This window comes from Oncorhynchus masou, unplaced genomic scaffold (assembly GCF_036934945.1).
Source record: "Oncorhynchus masou masou isolate Uvic2021 unplaced genomic scaffold, UVic_Omas_1.1 unplaced_scaffold_1777, whole genome shotgun sequence".
NCBI classification, from domain to species: domain Eukaryota; kingdom Metazoa; phylum Chordata; class Actinopteri; order Salmoniformes; family Salmonidae; genus Oncorhynchus; species Oncorhynchus masou.
This window is the reverse complement of record NW_027016777.1, coordinates 96,148-113,731: the sequence shown is the minus strand read 5'-3', so window position 1 is coordinate 113,731 and position 17,584 is coordinate 96,148. Positions and strand designations below refer to the sequence as shown.

The 17,584-nt window shown below is 41.8% G+C and overlaps 1 protein-coding gene and 1 pseudogene across 1 annotated transcript; both read left to right on the top strand.

Annotated features, from left to right (window-relative positions):
* Window positions 1-399: 399 nt before the first annotated feature.
* Window positions 400-5,257, top strand: LOC135539159 (integrator complex subunit 1-like; the record flags this gene model as incomplete). Its single annotated transcript, XM_064965000.1, has 14 exons — window positions 400-513; window positions 638-725; window positions 865-973; window positions 1,021-1,135; window positions 2,272-2,401; window positions 2,515-2,648; window positions 2,840-3,032; window positions 3,329-3,456; window positions 3,597-3,703; window positions 3,891-4,004; window positions 4,101-4,171; window positions 4,301-4,392; window positions 4,619-4,728; window positions 4,895-5,257. Coding segments are annotated over 14 exons (1,621 nt in total), but the record flags the coding sequence as incomplete, so codon positions are not given.
* Window positions 5,258-11,493: 6,236 nt separating this feature from the next.
* On the top strand, window positions 11,494-13,420 carry LOC135539158 (paired mesoderm homeobox protein 2-like; annotated as a pseudogene).
* Window positions 13,421-17,584: the final 4,164 nt, after the last annotated feature.

Sequence of the window (17,584 nt, the reverse complement as noted above, 5' to 3'; positions counted from 1 at the left end):
TGTAATGCCTTAGAAATATTACTATTGTATGTTTAATAATCAGCACTTTGTTTGACTGAAGGATTGTATAGATTCATCATTCATGTAGCCTGACCTTGAGCCTGTCAATCTATTCACTTCCCTTTCAGCAGCAGCTCCGAGGTGACAAAGACTGGGTCCAGCTCAGGGCTGCTTGTTGATTGGCTGGGACTTCTTGACCCTGAGGTCACATCTGTGTGCCCAGACCTTCAGCGGAAGCTGCTCTTTGCTCTCAACAAGGTAATCTCAGCAAATATCTGTGTGTGTGTGTATGTGTGTGTGTGTGTGTGTGTGTGTGTGTGTGTGTGTGTGTGTGTGTGTGTGTGTGTGTGTGTGTGTGTGTACGTACTTCACCACCTTACTTCATGTGGTTTATTCCAGGGTAGGAACTCCCTCCTACAGACCATACCTTCTGGCATTGCTGACCCATCAGTCCAACTGGACAACTCTTCATCAGTGCATCAGTGCTCTTCTCAGCAAGCAGCAAGACCAGCGGTCAGTCAATATATCAATCCCAAATCATGACCTTCAGCAGTAGTAGTCACACTGACAGTGTTTCCCAAATAGTGAAAGTTGTATTGTAATATTCTGTAATGGTGTTGTATATGCTGTTCTCCAGACTGGACCCATCTTCTGCTCTGGACTTCCTGTGGGCCTGCAGTCACATCCCTCGTATCTGGCAGGGCCGGGACCAGAAGACCCCACAAGTAGCACAGTACTCCAGTCTAGCCCTCAAATAATGACTTCAATTAATCCAGTCACATGACACAAAGCAGTGAACATTGTTCCCCCTCAACCTGACTGCTTCCAACACTTCTCTCTTGTGCTCTCTCCCTCTCTCTCCAGAAACAGACAGATACGTTTGTCCTGCGTTTGAACCCGGAGGAGCTTATCAGTCTGGTGGACCTCATCATGTCAGAGTCTGAGCTCAACAGCCGCGGCGACTCCTCACCCCCTGCCAACACCCCGACAAGGCCAAGAGCACCCTGGACCAAACCTCCTGCTCCCTCATCCAGTCACGGCTGCCCCTGCTCCACAGCTGTTGCCATGGCGACCTGGAGAGAGTGAAGAAAGTCTCAGAATACCTCATCAACTGCACAAAGAAATGGGGAGACAGGTATGGGTGGGGTGTTGGTTCTCGGACTGACATACTTAGTCAGGCTTGTCCAATGGGAGTTTAATACTATTTACAGGGTGATCTGTTGCTATGTGATCTACTTTAGACAGAGACTCTCTCTCGCTCTCTCTCTCTCAATACCCCATCTGTTCCTTCAACAACAGCAGACATGACACTCCCATAATATTTTGGTCTCATAAGGTTCAATAAAGTGCCCACAGTTCATTTAGTTAGACATATATTTTTCACCTTCCCTAATTAGCCCCAGTATTGAATTTGGTCTTTGGCCTCTTTAAACCGAGCTGATAAACTTGGGGCCATATCACTAGATTACCCCCAGACGGAACAGTTGAAATTCACAGACTGAATGTTCTGTCAGACACAACGCTGTGTGGACCAGGGGGAAGGCGATAATTAGGTCTATTGGTGTGAAATTAAAACGACCAGAAGTTGTGTGTTCTGTGATCTCTTTAAAAGCTCAGTGTATTATAATAAAGCCAAGAGGATTAGGGCTGCAGCTCTAAACGTGCTGCCTGTGTTGTGGATTCCTGCTCCGACTTAGCTGCCTGTCAGAGATCAGGGTGCAACTTCTCTTTGTGGAAGCCAAACCTTCTTTCATGAGTCTGCCTCTGGTTACTAAACCAATTGTAATGGGGAAACTCTGGCCAAGGTCAAGCAGCAAAATGATCTATCCAATTACAATATTTTTAAGAGCAGCTAAGCTGTCTTGTACAAATAGTTGCGGATAACACGGTTTGCTTAAAACTCGTCTTACAAAGCAGACTGTGTTTGGCCTTGTGTGGGATAAACATTTCCCTGTGTGATAGGCGTTCTCTTCACAGCCTCTTCTTTTAAGGCTCATCGCTAGATTAGCTGGTGTTTATTCCAATTGCACGATGGTTGTTGAAGAGACAGTAGAATCTGACTCTTGGTCAAGGTTGTTGCTGCTTCTGGAAAACACCGCCAGTGATTACCAGTGAACACAAATCCTGTTGATTCGTAGACGGTCGGACATGTATGAGCCAACTAACTAGGCCTACATCAGACGAGAGCATTCTAGTAGAGACCATTGGGACTCTGCTGTGTAGAAACTGTTGTCTGATGTTTGCTAGCTGACTCCATTGTGTGTTCCTTAGTGTGATGAGTAAGCGGTGCCAGAACCTCCTGCTCCAGCTCTACCTGCACTTCCCAGAGGTCATCCAGCACGTGACCTTACCTGACGCCACCCTGAGCAGCGAGGGGGCTGCCGACGGCACCACATGCAAGGTAGACTAGACCTTCAGCTGGCTCAGTCGCTTAACTGTCTCTCAAAAGCCGTTGGCTGGCACAGAAGCCGTCATGGAAGTCTTAAGGACTGATGTGTGATCCCTCTCTCTCAGCACGACGTCCTGGTTCACCGTCTGGTCACGTTGCTAGGCGATACGGGAGACACAAAGTTGGCTGAGAACCGGATGTCAGACGCTAACCTGGCCTGCAGGAAGCTGGCTGTGTCCCACCCGGTCCTCCTCCTCAGGTGAACACCATGTTCATTACAAACTTAGTGTTGGACATATGAATTCAATGCACCTCTTATGGTAGATTGTAGCTCCATTGTGACGTTCACTGACGTGATATTAAAATCACCCCGTGAATGTTTTTGTTCTCACCTTTGCTGTAGTAAGGTGGAACATCTGGAGAATGATCACAGCTTACTTAACTTTCCAGGCACTTGCCGATGATTGGAGCGCTTCTCCACGGACGCATCCACCTCAACTTCCAGGAGTTCCGGAGCCAGAACCACCTGACATTCTTCAGCAACGTGCTAGCCATCCTGGAGCTGCTGCAGCCGTTAGTTTTCCACAGTGAACACCAGAGGGCGCTGCAGGACTGCCTGCTCTCCTTCATGAAGATCTTGCAGGTGAGGGAATGAACACGGAGCGCACTCACAGATCAGCCTCAGGGTTTTCCAGTTGGTTTGGTGACATTTGCTTGTGTTTTTTTCTTTTTAGCGTTTCAGAGGTATTTGACTTCTCATAGGTGGGGAAAGAATAGCTTGTTGCCACTGCTACAGCTGTGATTGGCTGGATATCTTGACTAGATCTAATGTGTTTTCACAGAACAGTAGTATTTCTACAAGGTCAAATGCTTTGTGCATTAAAATAACTATCTTATTGATCATGGAGTTAATAATGTTGTGGTCCATATTCCCTGCAGAACCTCAGGAGACCTCGTATGCATCCGTTGGCCTTCTTCAGTAAATATGTGCAGTTCATTCAGAAGTATATTACCCACGATGCAGCGTCAGCCATTCCCTATCTCCAGAAGCATTCTGATATCCTACAGTAAGTCATTGAGCTGTTTAAAAAATAAAGATTATTGAGACATTAGGATTGGCAACACAAATTGCATTAATGTTAGTTGTTATTTCACATTGTGTGGAGCAGCGAAGGAGTGACTTGTTTTTCTCTGTTTGTCCCACTAGGGGGCTCTCGTCAGAGCACCCTGACCTGCTGCTTAAGTCCCTGTTGGCTGGCCTCACCCTGCCTGTGAAGACGGGCTCCTCTGACAGCTCTGCTGAGGACAGAGATGGTAAGCTTATCCACTCGTTTTGCCTTGAATGAAAATAACATGAGTGAATCAGAGCTCATCAACAATTTGGCAAATGAAAAAATATTGAATATATTAATTACACATTTTGACTGCGTACAGATGCATACGAATCAACATCTCGCTAAATACGGTGTTTTCGACATGTCTCTGGGTTTCCTCCAATCAGATGAGTCGTCCTCTGGTTCCCTGCCCATGGTCAGTATCTCGGCCTCCGTTCCACTGACTGCAGCTGACATGACCAAGTACCTGAAGAAGGTCTCCAGGGGAGAAGCCATCGAAGGTCATTAACGTATAATACACTCTCAGGTCTGTTTAACACGTAACTTCCGGGATTTTGCTGAACTTTATCAACATTTTACTCCCCTCTGTGTTTCAGATGTGCTGGAAGTTCTGACCGAGGTGGAGGACAAGTCCAAGAGGAATCCTGAGATCATCCAGTACTTCACTGTAAGTTCGCCTTCTAATAACACACCTTTTATTATGAACAAATAATCCCCCAACACACACACACACTCTGCTTTGCACCACTCTGTACAGGATAAGTAAACAGGTTTTCATTGCCTTCCCTGCCCTCAGAATGACCTGCGGAGACTGATGACTTCTACTGAGGAGTTGTGCCGTAACATGGCCTTCAGCCTGGCCCTGCGCTGCATTCAGAACAACCCGTGGTAAGATCAGAATGCTGACACCTCTAGGATTTCTCTGCTTATTTTTATAGGAATCTAGAGAGAGCGCTCCAGTTGTCTGGCTGGATATTCATTTATTGATGCGTTGTTTAGGAATGTTTGGCTGCAAATGTTGCTGTAGTGGTACTTGTAAGGTGTTGTCTCAGTTGTCTTTCATGTCAAATAATGTTATCTGTCCTAAGTAAAATGTGTTTTTTCGGAACTGCAGTACTGCAGCAGACTTCCTGCCCACCTTCATGTACTGTATGGGCAGCGGGAACTTTGACGTGGTGCAGACGGCGCTTAGGAACCTGCCAGAATATGTGCTGCTCTGTCAAGGTATGATTGTCCCATCTTCTCAGCACTACACAGCTTCTGTGCTAGGTCTTTATTATGGATCTAAACCCGTAAGTTGGAAAGTAAACTGTTCTGTGTTTTCAAGATGTATAAGGATTCATGCTCAAAGCAAAAATATGTTGTTTTTTTATTGTGCTTTTCTCCTCAGAGCATGCAGACATCTTACTCCACAAGGCCTTCTTGGTGGGGATCTATGGGCAGATTGACACCAGCTCTATGATCTCTGAGTCCATGAAGGTCCTGCACATGGAGGCAACAACATGAGGACCCGGAGATACAAGTCCTTCTCCTCTGACGGGAGGCAGTGTCACCGTAATGTTTTTGTACTGTAGATTTAGACTCGTGTCATACACAATTGCTCTGTTCTTTTTATCCATTTGGTCATTTCATCAGGATTTATGGATTGATACAAACTGATTCTTTGATTCGAAGGTAATATCGAAGTATTCAAAAGATGGTGATAATGATTATTGTAAAAAAAGGAAATAAAAATGTCACTCATGCTTGTTTTGCAGTGGTAGTGCCTCTATTATTTTTGAAATAATGAATACTGGCTATCTATCAACGAATGTCAGAAATGGGCTTTTTTTGGATTTTTGTCTCAAATATAATAGGAATAATATCACATAAAACCAGGGTGTCATATGACTTATTTTCTGTTGCTTCTAACCTCAAGAGTTCATACTATAATGGTATCTGTGCTGCATGTTTAAACATTTAAAAGAGAAGTCAGTTACCAGCTTAAATTGTGGAGCATAATCTTTGGAATTTCAGCAGATCTAATTATTGCTTTTGGGCATCAATGTTTCACCAGCTCAAACAAGAGAACCGGAGCAACAGTTAATGGAGCAAGACCCTGGTGCCTTCATATTTCATTCCATGCATTCTCTGAGCCAGATCATGTTTGAAATGGCTGTCGTAGTTATGCACTCTTTTCACTGGGGTGTAGAAGACAAATTAAAGACATGCGATGGAAACCAATTTGCCATGAAAGTGTGAGTTGTTTTGCCCAGTGCCACTGACTTCATCAGAAACCCTCTCGATGGAGTCAAAGGGGTAGACGAAACAACGTGCAGGCATGCAGGTAACCCAGCTAAGTGTTGCTTCCTCGCCCATTTATGGGAAATTAACCAAGGCAGTAATTGTTCAATCACACAGACTAAAGCGCTGTTTTGAAGGCTGCATGTGGGCAGGCTCTTTTGGCCAGCACTGTAATGTACTTTGCTGGTGTTGGATTGCATGGTGGGACATGGGGAGGAAGCAGTTGGTTAGTGATGGGAGAATCCTATGTGAAGGTGGAACATGCCCACACTGGTGGGTCAAGGGACGCTGTTGTCCGTTGGGACTGACAGTCACTCTACCTACTGCGCACATGGTGCTGATGAAAGCAGCCTCCTTCAATGAGGTTCACACATGTCCAATGATGGAAATGTCTTCAAATGTTCAAGTGATCCTGCCACCATTATGGTTTTCACCGTTATACTTGCTGCTGTGCATAATTAATAGGATACAAATTGAAATGAAAAAGACTCTTGGATGGGTTGCCAATTTGTCCAAATATGTTTCTTATTGCTTGTAGTGCAAACAATTGTGCTACAATTTGTATTTTTTATCTTGTATTATTTAGCTTGTATTTGAAAACATGTTACCTCGCATTTGTTTTGAGTGTGTTTTTATCTCTATACTTTTCCGATTTTGTTAGTTATAAAGCAATAGATTTCTATGTTCTGCAGTTATTCTACTTGTCTGTGCTCTCCTCCCACGGTTTGTTTTTTGGTTAATGAGTTAATTGCACCTGTAAGGTGTTCTATAGTACACACTGAGTCTGGAGTTGAAAGTGTTTGTTGTTATCCATCAGCTAGCAACAGATGCCATAGCTGCCTGGGCTCTTGGTGAGGCGCCAGCATCCCATTGGCTTGGTATCAGTGAGGCGGAACAGAGATGAGTGACAGCCAGTGAGGAGGAGGAGATGGAAAGAGAGGGCTGTCATTAACTAGCCTGATGGGCCACTGACATGCTAATAACCTCTGCCTTGATTCCTCATCACATCAGACTAGTGTTTGATGCCCTCAGAAGCACCTGGTGCTGTGGTCTGTACTAAAACGGTCTCAATGTGCCATGCTCCAAGTTAAGCTTCATGAACTACCTTATATCAATCATTTTTACTGCTGCACATGAGGTATTTTGTAACAGTCCTATCCTGGCTTTATGAAAAGTCACAGATTGCAAACTCATAAGGATGAGTTTAAAGAGTTGTTTTAATGTGTAATTTGTTGATTTGCTAGTTCATGTGAAAGTGGACAGTGCAGGAAGGTGGGGGTGAGTCCTTGTCTCTCACTCAACCCTGGGAGGGGCCCCGATGTGCCTCTACCTGCTCAGCACACCTGTCTTCCTCTCCTTAGATCATCTCGTCTTCCTCCACGCATGAGTTGTACTTGGCCGAAGTGGAAGAAATGTGGACCGGCTCTCGCCTCTCTTTTCCCCTGGCACTTTGAAGCCTAAAGTGTGATTGCTCTTGGATCATGGCCGCTTTCCCTTGAAAGTTTTGCCATGAAAAGCAGGTTGGGCTCTCAGCTTCATCCCATAGCCAGTGATCCAGGACTAAACCAATCAGCCTGCTCTCTGCAGGATACTCTTAGCAACCAGAGAGAGTGAGGCATCGAGCAGATAGGGGCTTCCTCTGCTCTAAAACACATGTCCCTTTGTCTTCCCTGGATGTGACAAACACATCCATCACAATCATTCAATAACAGACGGAATTCAATTGTACTGCCATGCTTTGATTTAAAGTTCAAGTTGGTCGATAAGAGTAAGTGCAACCACAAGCAACCGATGATGAGATAACCTTGCTGCGATTTTATATGGCTTTTTTTTGTTGTTGACAATTTGTAATGAATCGGAAATAAAAATGTGGAGTTTAGTTAGACTCTGCCTGGCAATCTGAAAAGTCGTTAGCAGCAGAGACAGTTACGTGACAACCCTGAAGCTTCACTTGTGCTCCCATTAAAAGTTGATATTATCAGTGTTCATTGCTGCTATTACAGACTGCAAATGACACCAGCCATCCGCACCGTCCCATGACACCAACGAACATCCTCCATCTTCACAAGTCATTTGGCAGAACTTTAGTTGATGTTTTGAAGTGTCACTCTAGTGGATGAGTATTAATGATATTGTGCGTTGTTCCCGATCTCTGTCATCTAAGGTCCTGTACTAACACATCCACAGTTAAATCTGATAGTTGAGCCAGTTTCAAATGTCCTTTAAAAAGAACATTGACGGCTTTTTGTTATGTATGGTACATGTATTGCCTAACACTGCACTAACCTAAATAGCTGCTCTTTATTTCGGTCTTATACTGCGGACTATTGGCATTTCTCATTCCAACATTCCTTGCATTGCTTCTCTTGTCCTCTTTGGAACTATCCCTTTACATTTACATTTGTAAGCCGTAAATACGAGCTCAAACAAGCCCATTTCAAACTAAAGTCAGTAATGGAAAAAGAGACACAACAACGTAGGTGGGTTTTTTTTTAAATCCATGGAGAATGTGCATTTTGCCCCCCAATGTTGAAGGCCCACTAATGATGCTGTGATTTTTATTTAAGCCTGCTGTGGATTTCACAGGCTGCCATGTGATCCAGGGACCTGGGAATACCTGAGAGACCAGTGAAGACTGGAGTGAGCCACTGCCATTGTTGTCCTAATGCCTCCTTCAATTATCCACAAGCAGCTCATTTGTACACAAGCCCCTTACTGATGGCTAAACAACCCCTGCTGGTTTTCCACCAACTTCTCCCCTGATTAGCTGGATCAATGGGCATTAGAGGAACCCGGGACAGACCAAACACAGCAGGGGGGGGGGGGGTATACTTTCAGACATCCCAGAAATCCCTCTGTCTACCTGTGTGCCAAGGACAAATGGAACGGAGATGGCCATTCAGTATTCAGTGCTAACCCACACACAATGTTTATTTACCCACCCTTCAAACTAGACACTTTTAATCTATTTTCCTTTTTGCTTTAGAAAAGGCAAAGCCAATAAACGACTGGAGAAATGGCAAAGCCAAGAAATGACTGGGGGCTGCTGGAGCAGAGAGAACATTGATGCCTCACTGTCGCACGCATACACACGCACCAATAAACATGCTCACAGATTCAGCTTAACATAGAGATTGTCCAGGTATTTCGGATGTTTGTCTATTGACCTCTATACCTGTGCGTAGGCTTTATTTAGTGTTTGAACAGGTGTGGATGAAAGCCCCACTGGAGAGGAGAGAGAGGTGCTGTCCTCTGACTAGACAGTGATTCACCTTCCCCTGGTGTTGGGCGCATGGCTTTGGCCAGATGTCTCCTGCTAATATTCTGGAACTGATCAAAGGTATGCAGTTCAAACCACCAGTCTGTGGTGACAACCATGACAGTGGCGTGTTCTCGCCGCCGTCTGATCCGATAAGCAGTTAGCGGGGTTGTGTCAGGTGATGCGTATCTCCGGATTAATTGACACACCTGTGTTTCATTCACATCATAGACAGTCGGTCCTCATCATGATCAACTCATCAGAGATCCTTCAACACCGGGCTACAGCTGGGCTGCTTGGGAAAGGTGTGGATGATCTTTAAGAGTATGCACAGCAACGTGAGTTGATTATGTGAGAGAAAGAGTGTGTGTCTGTCTGCGTGCGTGTGTGTGTGTGTGTGTGCGTGTGTGAGAGAGAGAATGTGTGTGAAGGTGTGAGACCTAACTATTGTCTATAAGTGTTGTAGTGGATACGTGCAGCTCTTATGTGAGAGAATGTTCTCTCTCTGTCACGGTCTGTTGGAGTACAGTGCTGTATTACCTTCCTTCCAGCATGTGTGGAGATTTACTTTGAGGCCCCGTACTAAGCTGTGATTTGGGACAGTTTACCTGATGACATGAAAGAGGGATTGAGTAACTCTTAACATATTACATAGTAACAAAACCTGCTTGCATCTGTGTATAACACTGGTAATACTTGTTTATAAGTTTATTCGATTTTATTTAAATGTATTTAAACTTGGAAAATCCCATTGAACCCAAGGCCAATTTTACAAGGGAGCCCTGCACACAATCATACAAATTCACAATATTTACAATTCCAACGCTTGCAGTGATCATTATTCCCATGAAATCACTATCGATTGGAATCTCTATGTCAATGTAATTGTTACAGTCTTCATGTTAGAATTGTGTATATTACTTGGAGAGAAAGAGGAGACGTTATAATACAAATAAAAATCTCGGTGACATGAAATCGGTGCAAATTCCAGTTGAAGTTTGGCTGTGAAAGTTATCTGTTTTCAAAGGCCAAGGAGCCTTGACCCACAACCATTGTCAATGAACTCTGTCTTCAGTCAAAGACCAAACAAAACCTTCTATTTGAACAGGTGATCCTATTTTAGATAGAAGACTAGTAGAGACTAGATGGGACAACTTTAGTCATTTAATGACAGCATTTCCATTGTTTTTGTTGAACGTTCAATTTGAAAGATTAGACCTAGCTATTAGGAAAGCATTTATTTTTAATTGTATAAATTTTTGGGGTGTATAATGACTGCATTTAGTGTATGTAACATCCAAAATGAACATCAAGATCAGGAAATAAGTGTTAGGTAAACATTTTCGATCCAGCTAATTGTCATCATTCAACTTCATGTCAATTAGGTGGTGTAATTAGCGTGAACTTGTTTACCTTGGCAACAGTGGCTCTGTGTTTGGCACCTTTGAGCCTGTTTTGATCCTCTCCGAAGGGCTGTACCAGTTTGTCATCGGAATCCTTTCTTCTTCTTCTGCTTGACAACTATTAATTGAAAGACGAGCGATATTCTCAAGTATTTGTGGTGTGCGTGTTCAACTGAACGTTCAAGCTTTTTGTTTTTTTACTGTCATTTCCACACCTTGACGTCTGATCCATCACTTTGATTGAAATTTTCCGAAGCTAAAAGATGTCTTAACTTGTTCAAAGTAAACCTCAGACACCAAATCCATGCAGAGTGCAACATGAAATGGAGGGTGGAAGCTGCTGCTATAATGTAAGTTGAATGCGAAACTTTGTATGGGATTGGTGTGTTGAAGAAGATAAAGTGTACATTGTGGTTTTAAATGGACTTTGATTGAATGATACCGTGGTGTGAAAATCTACCTGGAGATGGACCATGGGTCAGATTCACATTCCTGTCTCCATTTCTCTGAAGCCCAGCCCTCTCTCACACCCAGGAGTCAGTCAGGGCCCACTGTGAGTCATGTGACTGCTGAGGAAGGAGGGGGAACAGCAGGATAGGAGAGAGAACCTCATCAGACTAAGGTGAGACCCCGTTACCTGCTGAGTGCAGTCCTCTCTCGCCTTCCCACCCATCACCTGCATCTCACCTGAGCTCCTCCTGAGTCTCCATGTCAACCTTCATCTTAGGTAGCCTTCTGGATCGAGAGTCAATGTATGGCTGATGACTGCAATTCATCCCTCAGAATTGATGGTGGAAGATTCTGTGACTCCTTTCATTCTGGATCTGGTGATGTACTTCATTAACAGCCCTATTTGATTTCACTGAGGTAAAGAAGCCTCGAAACTTGACTCTGCTCCATTTTGTGCCAACCTCAACAAGAATGTTTACTCCGATATTGTGAAGGGCTCCTGAGATACTTCCCATTGTTTTGGTATCAGACTGTCCCCTTAATACCAGTGGATTGACACTTAAGACTCTGGACTCCTCTAAGAGCTTTTGGATAATGTTTGGCCCTGGGCAGTTGGTCTCCACTCTTCTACCTGCGGTCTTCCACTCCTCCGCAGCTCACTTCTTCCCTGCGTTCCCCACCAGACTGGGCTCCCCTCCACAGATCCTGATCCCTGGGCCCCTGATCAGCTATGAGTCCCTGCGGAGTTACTTGCAACCAGAACCCTGCAAAGAGGCTCTGTTCCTGGCCACACAGGCAGCTGGGATGGGGCAGTTCACGGCCAGCATGGGTGAGTTCCAACCAACAGTCTGCCTTAGAATGTCAGAATTACTGTAACTTTGGAGAACACATGGATATTTACATTCATGTGTGACAATTTCTTAAATTTAATTCAAATCAAATTTTATTTGTCACATACACATGGTTAGCAGATGTTAATGTGAGTGTAGCGAAATGCTTGTGCTTCTAGTTCCGACAATGCAGTAATAACCAACAAGTAATCTAACTAACAATTCCAAAACTACTGTCTTAAACACACACGTGTAAGGAGATAAAGAATATGTACATAAGGATATATGAATGAGTGATGGTACAGAGCAGCATAGGCAAGATACAGTAGATGGTATCGAGTACAGTATATACATATGAGATGAGTATGTAAACAAAGTGGCATAGTTAAAGTGGCTAGTGATACATGTATTACATAAAGATGCAGTAGATGTCGCTCTGGATAAGAGCGTCTGCTAAATGACTTAAATGTAAATGTAAATGTAGATGATATAGAGTACAGTATATACGTATACATATGAGATGAATAATGTAGGGTATGTAAACATTATATTAGGTAGCATTGTTTAAAGTGGCTAGTGATATATTTTACATCATTTATATATATACATACATGTTGGCTTATTAGTTGGTGGAATGTGTTTTCTCATAGAGACTCATTGAGCACTATCTAATGCAGTGTAAATGTTTACAAAAGATTTTGCTAACAGCTCCTAACTAACAATCAATTATCAAGCACGGTTAAAGAGGGCCTAATGAACGGCGGCGCTAATTATCCAATCTAGAGCCATTAGTTCCTTGTCAACCGTTGGCGATTGTGTAATTGGTGGTTGTGCTGTGCTTTCCAGATGAACAGAGGCCAGTGAAGCAGCGTCGTAAGCCAACTACAGCAGCTGGCAGCTGGAGGAGCTAGAGAAGACCTTTGAGAACACCCACTACCCTGACGTCTTCATGAGGGAAGCCCTGGCCCTCAGACTGGACCTCATCGAGGCCAGAGTGCAGGTACGGTCCCAACACCCTCTTCCTTACAAACCATTTTCACTAATGCATGAACTCTGATTTCTAGAAGCCATCTTTGTTTCTATCAGCTTTCATGCCACAGTGTTACTGTATTTTTATATATATAAAAACATTATTTGTTTATGACTAAAAACTGTTCAATCTAGTGGATACTGAATTTATTTTTGAAACTAATGTTTTGCATTTATTTCACTCTCTCATATTCTACATATTACATTGATTCTATTTTTACCAGGTGTGGTTTCAGAACCGCCGGGCTAAGATGCGGAGGCAGCTGAAGTTGCAGGGCCAGCTTGGAGAGCCATTTCCCAGGAAGAACAATGCTGAGGACATAACAGACAAACCCAACAAGAGCTTACCGGAGCTAGAGAGCTCTGACGGCAAGCACTGGGAGAGGAGGCAGGAGAAAGGAAGCTATCCCTGGACTAAAGTACCTCGTTCTGCTGTAGTGACCACCCCCATACAGGGTATGATTCAGGGGCGGGCAGGGGAATGGGAGGGGATGGAGGGGCCCAGTCCAGAAGAGTTCCGTTGCTGTAGCATTGCCAAGCTGAGGGCCAAGGCCAGGGAGCACGAGGCTGAGATCCACAGCACTGTGGCTAGGTCGGGAGGAGGAGAGACATCAGCACTGCAGACACAAACACGGAACACTGACGACAGAGAGAGCAACTGATATGGCTCTTTCTCTCTGTATGGCTTTTGCAAACAGGTCCCTAAGACCTCATCATGGTTGAGGCAACTTGCCTAAATACCACATCCTTGGTTTTATTCATTCTGTTATTCAATGAGGATATGAACTAACATTTACAAAAGGTGATGATTTTTTGTTTAATATTATATGAATGTATTGTGTTTTGAAATTCCATTATTTTTCTGTACTGGACAACTTTTTCTATCAACAATCACGCTAAACATGTATTTTAAATGTTCAGACTAGGAAGAGGTGAATGCTTTCCAGAATATATAGTATACCCATAGTAACATCAAAAAATATATAGTATATCCACAGCAACATCTTATAAATATGTAGTATATCCACAGTACACATCTTATAAATTAATAGTATATCCATAGTAACATCTTATAAATTAATAGTATATCCATAGTAACATCTTATAAATTAATAACATATCCATAGTAACATCTTGTAAATTAATAGTATATCCATAGTAACATCTTATAAATTAATAGTATATCCATAGTAAGATCTTATAAATTAATAGTATATCCATAGTAACATCTTATAAATTAATAGTATATCCATAGTAACATCTTATAAATTAATAACATATCCATAGTAACATCTTGTAAATTAATAGTATATCCATAGTAACATCTTATAAATTAATAGTATATCCATAGTAAGATCTTATAAATTAATAGTATATCCATAGTAACATCTTGTTACTATGGATATGCTATATATTAATATCTTATAAATATGTAGTATATCCACAGTAACATCTTATAAATATGTAGCATATCCACAGTAACATCTTATAAATATGTAGTATATCCACAGTAACATCTTATAAATATATAGTATATCCATAGTAACATCTTATAAATATAAAGTATATCCATAGCAACATCTTATAAATATATAGTATATCCATAACAACGTCTTATAAATATATAGTATATCTATAACAACATCTTATAAATATATAGTATATCCATAGCAATATCTTATAAATATATAGTATATCCATAACAACATCTTATAAATAAATAGTATATCCATAACAACATCTTATAAATATATAGTATATCTATAACAACATCTTATAAATATATAGTATATCCATAGCAATATCTTATAAATATATAGTATATCCATAACAACATCTTATAAATATATAGTATATCCATAACAACATCTTATAAATATATAGTATATCCATAGCAACATCTTATAAATATATAGTATATCCATAGCAACATCTTATAAATATATAGTATATCCATAACAACATCTTATAAATATATAGTATATCCATAACAACATCTTATAAATATATAGTATATCCATAGTAACATCTTGACATTTTATCCTTAATGTTTCTTTATACTTTGGCTGAACAATTTCAGTTTCTATCATTCACTATCTTGAACTCTTGAAGACATGAATCAAAGATAACATTGTTATCGTTTCACATTCCCCACTGAGGTGGTTCATTTTATTGAACCTTTATTTATCCAGGTGAGTCAATTCAGAATAAATTCATGATTTAATAAATTCATGATTTTTCACACCTAAATAAATCTGTACATAATACACATAAAACTCCTATATACAGTCCTGAGCTTCATCCATCACCTCAGGGTCTTTAGATATTCTGCCTTATTACTGGTGTCTAAATGCTCTTACATTAGCCATCAGATTAGGGTCAAATCAAAAGAGGAAACGCTCTGATGACTTCTCAATGATCTCATCGATGACAAGTCCAACCCTGGCCGGGGCTATCCTGTTACCTTCACTGCAGACCGAGAGGCAGGATGTCTGCATGCTGCCACAGGCCCTCGCAGGAAACAATGGAAGTGGCTGAAAAATGACTGCCCCCAATGACAGGAACGCCTTCTGAAGATTACGAGGCAAAAACATGTTGTTTTTTGTTGAGAAAGATGAACTTTTTACAACAGCGCTGTCATTGAAATACATCAGAGAGAGGCTATCACTGTTTGTATATTTTATCGATATTGTCGAAATGTATATCAAGACGACTCACATATTGTATCGTCTTGAGCTATACTGTATATCGATGTTTTTAAAAGTACAGTAGGCTAAAACATATTTACAGGATGGGACTATTAAGAATAGCCTGTATCATCATTATCACTACTTTTCCAGAGTTGGCACTATTTCTCCTACTAAACTGTGTTATGTTGATTTTCAGAGCATGGAAAGAGCAGCTGTTCCAAGTCTAATGGATTTTCAGCCTCACAATCAGAGCACTTCCTTCGGGCTTAGACGTTGGCCTTTTTTGTATGGCCAATCTCCTGTATGACATGAACAGCCTTTAGTTCTGTGGAAGAAACATGGGATATGACACCACTTGGCCAAGGTCACTGCAAATTCCAGAATCTGGGGATATGAATAGGGAGTTGGAAGGATTGTAATGAAAGGAGAATGTAAATCTTGAGTGCAGGGCCGGCCCTAGCCTTTTAGGGGCCCTTTTGACAGAGGAGAGAAACATTTAAAGTTTTAAAGTTAATTTACTAAAATTCTACATATTTTGCCATGACTTATAGCATGTTGATATGATATCTGATTGAGAGTGACTAACAAAATCAAAGGGGGGCCCCTGGAGGTAAGGGCCCCTGCACACATGCCCTTTGTGCACGGTTGGTAATTTAATTTGCCCATGACTACTATACTACAAGTTTAGGTAGCTGGGTAGACTAACTTACCAATCTAAAAAATGCTAGCTGAGGAGTTATTTGGGTGACTGACATAAGCCAGAGGAAAACTGCTAACGCACGACGCATCTTGTGTATTCTACTATTCTAAAGCTGAACATTAAGTAGAGTCCTCGACCCGTTTTTTTTTTTAGTTGGGGGCCCCATTAAGGCCGGGGGGGGGTCGAGCGCCTATGTCACTTGTGCCCAGGGCCGGCTCTGCTTGAGTGTTAGTTTGAGTCTTCTGTATGTTTTCAGAAGTCTCTCTGTAGTCTAACAGTGCCCCCCTCTGGTAATGAAATCTCTTCTCCTTTTATCAGTTAGATTTACTCACCTCCTCCGTCCTCTCTTGCCTCCTTTGTAAAGGGAAAAAGGTAAACGAGGACAGTCGGCGAGGAGGGTGAACGTGGATGGAAATGCGCTTACTTGAAATGATACGGTCCTTCTCCACTGACTCGTCATTAGGCAAATGACGTTTGCTGGGGTGGATCTCAAAATAAGTGTAAAGTGATCAAAACAAATTAAGTCAGATTTTATAGATAAAACAAACAACAAGTAGAATATTGTTTTTAAATATGTGCATATTTTTCTCCTCTGACATATTAATACGTTGATTCAAAGGGGGTGTGGGAGATTTCAAAACCCTTCCGCGGTAAGATACTCATGAATATCCTTGATGAAAATTGGCTATTGAGAAGGGGAGGACACCCTTTTGTTTGCCACCTAACAACTTGACACACTCTTGACCAGTTATCGGTTTCTTGGTCATGGAGGAGAGAGGAGGGTCTTTTGCCCAAATGAGAAAACCCCATAGGTATTATTATAACTGTATGTATATTCATTGTCAGCAGGATATTTATTGCCAGTGTGCCTTTGCTTCAGTACTAATTCAACTACCCATATCTTTATATTCTGTAGATGTCAAGGCCCGGTAACACATATTTTGCTATTATGTTAAAACAATGAATATAAAAAAAACGTTTTAGTGTAATTACAGTGATTCTCACACTTTTTCCCCAATGTATTTTGTTTTTTTTTTTGGTATGTTGTTCCTACTCTGTATTAGGCTATCAATGTCCATCTAATCTCTTTGTAGACTATGCATCTAGTTGAGGTCGTCGAGTTCTTGGTGGGTCAGTTTCTCCTATGTTGGGTCATACTCAGACACACTCAAATTGTTTTTGATTGTTGTCCAATCACAATTAGAGAGTATCCCCCAGTCACTCCATCTTCATTTAGGCCCATCTCATTTGGGTCAAATTTGAAACCACCATCGGTGACCCAAAATTGGTCAGTGGGTCTGGATTCTGGGTTAATTCGTTTCATGGAGACTTTAAGCCTCTTCCTCGTTTGCAACATGCAACTTAAAATATGTATCATTGGTTTTTCGAATGAAAATGCCCCATATGCAAATGACCCATATGCAAATGAGCAAAAA